General features: G+C 37.6%; 1 protein-coding gene across 1 annotated transcript; it reads right to left on the reverse strand.

Moving 5' to 3' along the window:
- Positions 1–8,442: 8,442 nt before the first annotated feature.
- Positions 8,443–10,138, reverse strand: LOC130469906 (uncharacterized). The gene is made up of 4 exons (XM_056839427.1): positions 9,766–10,138; positions 9,340–9,668; positions 9,187–9,244; positions 8,443–8,639 (listed from the first exon to the last, which is right to left on the reverse strand). The coding sequence occupies exons 1-4, from the start codon at positions 10,136–10,138 to the stop codon at positions 8,443–8,445; spliced, it is 957 nt and encodes a 318-aa protein (XP_056695405.1).
- Between the last annotated feature and the right edge of the window lie 533 nt (positions 10,139–10,671).

The following is a 10,671-nucleotide window of genomic DNA, read 5'->3' on the forward strand; positions in this document are numbered from 1 at the left end:
GATTGAAATTCATTAAAAACTATTCAAAAACATCATCCTTTAAATTTCAAGCAATATACACTCGTTTAAAACTTCGCCAAGACCAAATTAACATGCTTAGAACATCGAAACAATAATTTTATAAATTAATAATCATCCGACCGTGATTTAAAACCATTAAAACCTTAAAATTCATGCTATAAATAATTAAAATCCTTATTTCAATCAAATTATATATTTTGAAAATTAATAATTTAATTATGCAAAACATATAATCTTAAAGTCATAATTAAATCATAAAAACTATAAATTTAATTCAAGAAAACATAAATTAAATTAATAAAACATAATTAAAACATAAATTAGTTTAAGGTTTAAGAATTAACGAAAAGAAGAGAGAGGAGAGGGATGGCCGACGGACAGGACGCGAGAGCGTCGGTGGTCAGGCGAACTAGGCGACGTGGTTGGGCGCGGTAGTGGTTTTGGCTGGGCTGGTGGTCACGGCTGGGCACGCGGTTGCTGTCGAGAGTAAGCAACAAGCAACAAAGTAAAGAATTGATTTGCGTGGAGGAGGGTTGCGGATATTGGTGCTGGTTGGTCGGCGATGACGCATGAGTGCAACAATGATGGTCGTCGCGGCTGGTTTCGCAAGTGGGTGGTGGCTTCGCTGCAAATAGAACCACGAGTGAGGATGAGGGATAAAACCAAAAGAGAAAGAAAGAACAAGAGAAGGAGGAGGAGAAGGGAGAAGTAGAACTCACCGTACGGCGGAGCAACAAGGAAGCAATGAGAGGTTTTGAGTTTTTGAACGTGAGAGTTTCACGAGAGGAGGAGCAAGTACGTGAGTAATGGGTTTAAGGTTGAGAGGAGAGAGAATTATTGTGAGTAAAATTTTGGGCTTTCTTTATTGTGGGCTTTACTAATTGGGGTAGGTTTAGAATTTCTTTTAGTGTTTGAATCCAAAATCAATTAGAAGTATTTCAAAATTCAACGTTTTTTCGTATTTCAAATTCTTTTCAAAGTATGATTCTAAAATTTATGTTTGATTTCATAAATCATTAAAATAATTAAAATGCATTTGAACAAAATAAATATACATTATACATTCAATATATATATTTATTACTAAAATTCACAAACTTCATTTAAATATAATTAATTATATGTTAAAATATATTAATAACTTTATAAATTTACGAGGGATTACAATCTATCCCTCTTAAAAGAAGTTTCGTCACGAAACTTTACTCGAGAACTCACACATTTTTTAAAAGTCTTTAACTCATTATATTCTTACTAGAGTATTACTGGTGCAACTCATGTGCACTCTTTTGCCAACTTAAATTTGCTGAAAACATAAAACTAACTTTAAACTTATAAATACTCAACAACGGAATTCACTCGAAAACCAACCAACGAAAATACGGCCAACGTAACTAATTCAACAAGTTTAAAGTTCAATTAAACAAACCAAAGTCAACTTAGCAAATAAAAATTAAACTACAAGCTCTCCAATCCCGAACCCAATGATGCATCATCTTCAAACCTGTAGATGGACAATGCTTATTGATCTTTAGAGACTGCTCACCAAAATGGGTCATCACAGGATCAATAAGGCATAGCCATGATCAACATACACAAACAAAGCACGTAATCAGCAAAGCTGAGTACTACATACTAAATCAATGAATAAGTATTCCTAACATGATCCTAATCAAACATAAGTAAGGACAACCAAAATATATTAACTTGAAGACCACACTTCACTTGATTGTACTAGACTTTTATAACATTAATATTATTTTAATTGAAATAGCAAATTGACCGAGTTGGCTAACTAGAAGCCTTCACTACGGAAGACGAGGTACGGGCGCGACTCTGTAACCTCAGTGACCTGCGATATCGAGGAACTTTTGAAGAAAATAGAACACGGTTATCAATCCGGTCCTAGAAAAAGCCATAGGTTAGCACCATAAACCCCAACTCCTGATTGTCCTTCACTTCCGACGTGCACAGTCTAAAGCTATTGCTATTCAGTTTCACTCTACGTGATTTACCAATTAATACATTGTTATGACTCGTCGATCACAAAATTCATACAATCAACAAGTATTCACAAATGTTTTTATCTTGGAATTAATTAAGTGATCACAAAGCTATCAATCAAGAACAAAATAAATATACATTATACATTCAATATATATATTTATTACTAAAATTCACAAACTTCATTTAAATATAATTAATTATATGTTAAAATATATTAATAACTTTATAAATTTACGAGGGATTACAATCTATCCCTCTTAAAAGAAGTTTCGTCACGAAACTTTACTCGAGAACTCACACATTTTTTAAAAGTCTTTAACTCATTATATTCTTACTAGAGTATTACTGGTGCAACTCATGTGCACTCTTTTGCCAACTTAAACTTGCTGAAAACATAAAACTAACTTTAAACTTATAAATACTCAACTACGGAATTAACTCGAAAACCAACCAACGAAAATACGGCCAACGTAACTAATTCAACAAGTTTAAAGTTCAATTAAACAAACCCAAGTCAACTTAGCAAATAAAAATTAAACTACAAGCTGTCCAATCCCGAACCCAATGATGCATCATCTTCAAACCTGTAGATGGACAATGCTTATTGATCTTTAGAGACTGCTCACCAAAATGGGTCATCACAGGATCAATAAGGCATAGCCATGATCAACATACACAAACAAAGCACGTAATCAGCAAAGCTGAGTACTACATACTAAATCAATGAATAAATATTCCTAACATGATACTAATCAAACATAAGTAAGGACAACCAAAATATATTAACTTGAAGACAACACTTCACTAGACTGGACTAGACTTTTATAACCTTAATATTATATTAATTGAAATAGAAAACTGAGCGAGTAGGCTAACCAGAAGCCTTCACTACGGAAGACGAGGTACGAGCGCGACTCTGTAACCTCAGTGACCTGCGATATCGAGGAACTTTTGAAGAAACTAGAACACGGTTATCAATCCGGTCCTAGAAAAAGCCATAGGTTAGCACCATAAACCCCAACTCCTGATTGTCCGTCACTTCCAACGTGCACAGTCTAAAGCTATTGCTATTCAGTTTCACTCTACGAGATTTACCAATTAATACATTGTTATGACTCGTCAATCACGAAAATCAAACAATCAACAAGTATTCACAAATGTTTTTATCTTGGAATTAATTAAGTGATCACAAAGCTATCAATCAAGAATTCATTCCAATTAAGTGATCACAATGGTTAACCACCTTTATATAGGTGTAAAGTATCAACTTACTAAACAAGGTCCTCGGCCCTCATAAAGTAGTGAAATGCTAAAAGGGAACAACGATCAATCGATCTAAACCAATATAATATAATATAATATAATATATATACTCCCTCCGTCCCGGAATACTTGACCTGTTTTCCTTATCGGGCCGTCCCTTAATACTTGACCTGTTTCTAAAAATGGAAATATTCTAACAATATTATATCATTTCTCACTCCACCCTTATTAACCCACCCACCCCCTACTCCATACAAAAAATAATTAAAAATTCAACCCCTACTCTCCCCCAACCCCACCTCTTAACCCACCTCCCACTAACTACATTAAAATAATACCCCACTATCAACTACTACCTATTAAATTAAATAAGTCAATTCAAGTTCCTTAAACTCTATGCCGGTCAAACCGGGTTGAGTATTCCGGGACGGAGGGAGTATATATATAAATATATATAATAATAAAAAGAATAATAATAATAATAATAATAATAATACTATTTGGAGGTGTCTTGTTTCTAAGGTTGGGGCTGCTATGATTGGTCCGCGTTTAGGGAACTACTTTGGGGGGCTTCAGTTTGGAGTTGGGGTTCCTGCAGGTGGTGAGGCTATTCTCCATGCTGTCAATCGTTTGGTTGAGGCTCGTGGGGCCGATGTTGGCCTCTCTATGTTATTGGTGGATTTTCAGAATGCATTCAATTTGGTTGATCGTTCGGCTTTGTTGCGTGAGGTTCGGCTACATTGTCCTGCTCTTTCGCGTTGGGTTGAATTCTGCTACTCTTCTCCAGCACGGTTGTATTATGGGGAGCATACCTTGTGGTCTTGTCAAGGTGTGCAGCAAGGGGATCCTCTCGGCCCTTTGCTATTTTCTTTGGTTCTACATCCATTGGTGTGTCGAATCAGGGACTCTTTTGATCTATCTCTGCAGGCGTGGTACTTGGATGATGGCACTATCGTTGGTGACAGTTTGTTGGTTGGAAAGGTCTTGGAGTTGATTTTGAGGAGGGTCCTCATTTAGGTCTCCATGTTAATGTTGAGAAGACAGAGGTTTTCTGGCCTTCGGAGGACCCACGCAGTCGTCTAGAGGGTGTCTTTCCTACTGGTATTGCTCGTCCCGCGCTTGGTGTTAAGTTGCTTGGTGGTCCAGTCAGTACGGATTCCTCTTTTTGTAAGGAGTTGGTTTCGCGGCGGGTGTCGAAGACTGTTGTGTTGATGGATGCTGTAGCTAAGCTTAATGATCCCCAGTGTGAGTTGTTGCTTCTTCGTGCGTGCACTGGAGTTTCTAAACTCTATTTTGCTATGCGCACTTGTCCACCTCATCTTTTTGAAGCGGCCCAAGTATCTTTTGATGTGGCTCTTCGGGCTTCTTTAGAGCGTATCGTGACTGCTTCGGGACCTGGGTTCGGTGGCTGGCAATGGCGTCTTGCTACCTTGCCTTATTCGTATGGAGGATTGGGTGTTTATTCAGCTGGTGATGTTCGGCATTATGCTTTTCTTGCATCCCGTTTGCAGTCTTCTGGTTTGCAGGATTCGCTTCTTCGGCTTTCAGGTGTTGATGGTCCGGGGTCGGCCTTTGATGATGCTCTTGGTCTTTTCAATAGGACCGTGGAGAGCGACCTTATGAGTAGCCCTAGTGAAATCGCTGCCCCCACTCTCATGAAGAAATTGGCAGACATATATTTCACGAAGGTTACTGCTGATGCGGTATCCGCCTACTCCTTATCTTCGCGTCATGTTGCCCTTTGGAAATCCCAGCAGGGGGATCACTCCTCAGCTTGGTTGCGGGCAGTCCCCATCTCGGGTTTAGGCCAGACTATGAACGGTAAGACTTATCGTTCGGTTCTTTGCTATCGGTTGGGTATTCCGTTGTTCTCTGATTCGACGCCGTGTTCTGCTTGCTCTCGGGTTTTCGATGGGGATATTTATGGGGATCATGCTGTGTCTTGTGCTGGGATCGTGGGTATCAAACATCGACATAATGTTGTTCGTGATACCCTTTTGGATATTTGCTATCGGTCGGGGATTTCTGCTCGAAAGGAGGTTGATGTTGGGCTGACTAGTGAGAGTGATGGAGCTCTTCGTCCTGCAGATATATTGCTTTATTCTTGGGATGGCGGTGTAGATGTGTGTGTTGACTTGACTGGGTCTTCACCTATGACGCAATCTGGGTTGTCAGACTTCGTTCCGGGTCGGGTTGTGGCGGTTGCTGCGCAACGGAAGCAGGTTAAGTATGCGGCACGTTGTAGGGCTTTGGGTTACGGTTTCTTTCCTTTTTCCTTCTCTTCTTTTGGGGAGTTGGAGAAAGGGGCTGTTTCGTTGCTGAAGCGGGTCCAGACATACTCCAGGGCTCAAGACATAGGGGCACGGGCAGCTGCCCACATTTTCAGCAGGATCGGGTTCGCCATAGCTAGAGGAGTGGGGGCCCAGATTGTATCTCGGCTCCCCACCAACTTCTTGTAGTTACTTGATCTTTGTAGCTTGTTAAGCTTGTAACGTTTTGGTGGTTTCCCATAATAATAATAATAATAATAATAATAATAATAATAATAATAATATTAATAATAATAATAATAATAATAATAGTAATAGTAATAATAATAATAATAATAATAATAATAATAATAATAATAATAATAATAATAATAATAATAATAATAATAATAATAATAATAATAATATAAAGTTTCCAACTGACATGCTTGCACCAATCATCCATGCTAACATGTCATAATTCTCATAATAAAGTTCTATGATCAACGCATTCATTCAATGTCATTGGACATGAAGTTTCAACATAAACCAGTTCATAATTACATTCAACATAGTTTCCATAATCTCACACATTCACAAACACACAGGTATGTACGTACCTTGTGTAAACAAATTGATAGGCCACTTAAACACTTTCAAAAGTCACCTACAGAGAATTCTCCGCCTAAAACAACCAATAAAGATTCCAAATCAACTTCCAATAATTCACTGCAATAATACAGTACTCTAAATACATCCTAAACATATTTAGAACCTTCCCAATATCAAAACATGGATATTTAATCTCCTAGCATAATAATTATTGAATTAATGATTGAAATTCATTAAAAACTCTTCAAAAACATCATCCTTTAAATTTCCAATAATATAAACTCTCTTAAAACTTCGCCAATACTAAATTAACAAACTTAGAACATCGAAACAATAATTTTAAAAATTCATAATCATCCGACCTGTTTTAAAACCATTAAAATCTTAAAATTCATGCTTTAAATAATTAAAATCCTCATTTCAATATAAAGAATATAATCTGAAAAATAAATTTAATTATGCAGAACATATAATCTGAAATTCAAAATTAAATCATAAAACTATAAATTTAATTCAAAAAAACATAAATAAAATTAATGAAACATAATTAAAACATAAATTAGTTTAAGGTTTAAGAATTAACCAAAAGAAGAGAGAGGAGAGGGATGGCCGGCGGACAGGACGCGACAGCGGTGGTGATCAGCCAAACTAGGCGACGCGGTTGGGCGCGGTAGTGGTTTCGGCTGGGCTGGTGGTCACGGCTGGGCACGCGGTTGCTGTCAAGAGTAAGCAACAAGAAACAAAGTAAAGAATTAATAAGCGCGGAGGAGGGTTGCGGATATTGGTATTGGTTGGTCGGCGACGACGCAGGAGTGCAACAATGGTGGTCGTCGCGGCTTGTTTCGCTAGTGGGTGGTGGTTTCGCTGCAAACAGAACCACGAGTGAGGATGAGGGATAAAACGAAAAGAGAAAGAAAGAACAAGAGAAGGAGGAGGAGAAGGGAGAAGGAGAACTGACCGTACGGCGGAGCTACAAGGAAGCAATGAGAGGTTTTGAGTTTTTGAGCGTGTGAGTTTCACGAGAGGAGGAGGAAGTACGTGATTTATGGGTTTGAAGGTTGAGAGGAGAGAGAATGATTTTAAGTAAAACTTTGGGGTTTCTTTATTGTGGGCTTTACTAATTGGGCTAGGATTAGAATTTCTTTTAGTGTTTGAATCCAAAATCGATTAGAAGTATTTCCAAATTCAACGTGTTTTCGTATTTCAAGTTCTTCATTAAAATATTTAAAATGCATTTGAATAAAATAAATATACACTCAATGTATATTTATTACTAAAATTCACAAATTTCATTTAAATATAATTAATTATACTTTAAAATACATTAATAACTTTATAAATTTACGAGGGATTATAATCTACCCCTCTTAAAAGTAGTTTTGTCCCGAAACTTGACACGAAAACTCACACATTTTTCAAAAGTCTTTAACTCATTCTTACTAGAGAATTACTTGTGCCACTCATGTGCACTCTTTTGGCAACTTAAAGTTGCTGGCGTTACTCATGAACACATTTTCTTATGCGGAGAATCTATTTACTTTGCATATATCAACATGTATAATTTGCTAAAATAAACATAAAAATACCATAAAAATAGGTAAAAGCGCAAATTTATATCGCATTCTACCCCCCTTAAAGAAAACGAGTTACGCCCTCGTAACTTATCTCAGGGAATAACTTTGGATATTTTCCTTCAAACAATTCTGTCCCCAACACAATATTTTCAAGAAAATCATTCTAGCAAATGGGACTTCTATGCTTCTTTCCATACATTGCCTCAAAAGGTGCCATCTCAATGCTCGCATTATAACTATTGTTATACTAAAATTCATTCAAATCTAGATGGTCAATAACACGGGATCTAAACATATCTTCCATTGTTTGGTTAGTCCTCTTAGTTTGAGCATCGTTTGCAAGGTGGAAAGCAATACTCCTTTTCAAAGTTGTCCCAAGATTCAACTAGACCTTTTGCCAAAATTTCAGACTTTTATGGTCGGTGAGGATCTTGCATGTTGCCCATAGAGGCAATGTCTCCAAATCTTCAAAGAGAACACAATAGCAGCTAGCTCTAGGTCATGGGTAGGGTAATTAGCCTCATAATGTTTCAACTGACACGACAACGAGTGTAGAGGTCAACCGCTCTTTTCAAATCTGGAAAGCTTCCTCACACTTTTCACACCACACAAATTTTGATTCATTTTTCATCAGATTGGTCATTGGTCTTGCCATCTTCGACAACTCCCTCACAAATCTCCTATAATAGCCAGCTAGGCCTAGGAAACTTTGGATATCAGACACATATATTCTTTGGAGCAGGACACTTACTCACATCTTGAATATTAGCAGGATCTACAAAGACTACTTCCTTCGACACGTAGTGTCCCAAAAATACTACTTTCTCCAAACGAAACTCACACTTAGAGGACTTTGCATACAATTGATTCTTCCTAAGCGTCTCCAATATAACGCTCAAGTGTTCATCATGCTCTTTTTATTCTTTGAATAAATCAGGATATTATCAATAAATACAACAACGAACTTATTTAGGAATTCGTGGAAAATCTTATTCATTAAATCCATACTATGGCAGGTGCATTGGTTAACCCAAAAAGCATTACAGTAAACCAATAATGGCCATAACGAGTCCTAATGAGGTCTTAGGTATATCCTTATCAGCTATCCTCAATTGGTGATATTCCTAATGCAAATCGATCTCCAAGAATACACTCGCCCCATTCAATTGATCAAATAGGTCATTTTTCCTCGATAAAGGATACTTTTTCTTGATGGTTACCTTGTTTAGCTCCCTAAGATCGATGCATAATCCCGTACTCCCAACTTTTTCTTTAACAAACAACACTGAAGCTCCCCACGGTGATGCACTAGGCCTAAATTAACCCTTATCGAACAACTCTTGCATCTGTGTCTTCAATTTTCTCAGTTCAGTAGGTGTCATTCTATGGTGCTTTAGAAATAAGCGTCGTTCCAGGAACTAAGTCTATAGTGAACTCAACGACTTTAGTAGGTGGCATACCTGAAATCTCACTAGGGAACACATCCAAGAATTCATTCACAATTGGTACATCCTCGATCTATACCCCAACCTCTTTACTCACATCTAGCACACTACAGAAAAATAGTTCACACTCCTTTTTCATCAATTTCCTCATTGCATTGCATAAATAACCCCAAGGTTCTTGGACTTCTCAAGACGTCTATATGAGGTCAATTTCCCAACAGGGTTCCTTAAACTTACTTTCTGAATTTTACAGTCTATACTGGCCTTGAACAAACTTAGCCAATGCATCCCCAAAATTACATCTAGGTCACCCAGACTAAACTCTATCAAATTAGAAGGAAAATTACAGTCTCTTATCTTCAAATGCAAGTTCTTAAACAACTTGGTATACCTTATGGTTACACCAGTAGGCATACTAACAAGTAAATCAATCACTTCAAAATCTACTAACTTCAGAATTTTAACAACAGAGGACGAAACAAAAGGATAAGTTGCCCCTGAATCAAATAACGTTTTAACTAGCACGAAGTTAATAGGAAAGTACCATAAACTAAGTCTGCAGAACGTTTAGCTTCATTTCTACTCATCACAAACAGTTTACCCGGAGCCTTATTATGGTCGTTGTTCTCATTGGCAGACTTATTGTGGTTTCCCTGGTTGTTCTGTACCCTACAGGCTTCGAACTGTGATTTTCGGATTGGTTATACCCTGACTTTCCTTGGTTACCACTCACATTGCTATTTTGTTCCTTTTTCTGCTTAGGAAAGCACTCATACTCCCTATATCCCTTTTTCTGACAGTGGTTGCAAGTCACTAAGTCTCCCTTACAGTTTCTACCATAGTGATTATTACAAAACATCTTACAGTGATACACTCTATCAGATGAGTTCTTATTATTGTGCCCCTGATTGATCCTTCCTTGAAAATTTCCATCTCTATATCCATTCCAATTCCTATTCTCATTCATATTTGTAGACACCTAAATCGTGTCTCCCCTATGGGATGATGACGATACCATTATCCTTACTAGGCGGTTGGAGCAACTCCGTGCTGAAATCCCAATTGCTAAGAACATTTTCAAAATACAAAATCCAAAATCCAAAATCCAATTCCCGAGGTCTTTCCCCTTCCGGAACTTGGTACAAAATACAATTTTCAAAAACCAATTTCAAAATCCAAGTACAATCTCATCTAGTAGACCATTCCATTGGTTTAACTAAGCCTTTTACACTCAAAATCATATATGGCAAGTCAAATTCGGGCGCCGACCCACAAAACCGAGCAAGTCGGGCCTCGTCCCGTAAAACCGCAATTCAAAACCCGAAACGACTTGTTTTTAGACGCAAAATCAAGTCTTAACCTCCAAGAAAACACTCCACGCCAAACATCGTACTATTCGTACGAAGGTACATCAATAGAAGACAAATCAAGGACGGAGCCCGCGTCCTTGTTTTGGTGGCATTCACGCCACGTCACCAGCTGCGTGATGCGCTGGCAATG

This window comes from Spinacia oleracea, chromosome 3 (genome assembly GCF_020520425.1).
Source record: "Spinacia oleracea cultivar Varoflay chromosome 3, BTI_SOV_V1, whole genome shotgun sequence".
In the NCBI taxonomy this organism is placed as follows: domain Eukaryota; kingdom Viridiplantae; phylum Streptophyta; class Magnoliopsida; order Caryophyllales; family Amaranthaceae; genus Spinacia; species Spinacia oleracea.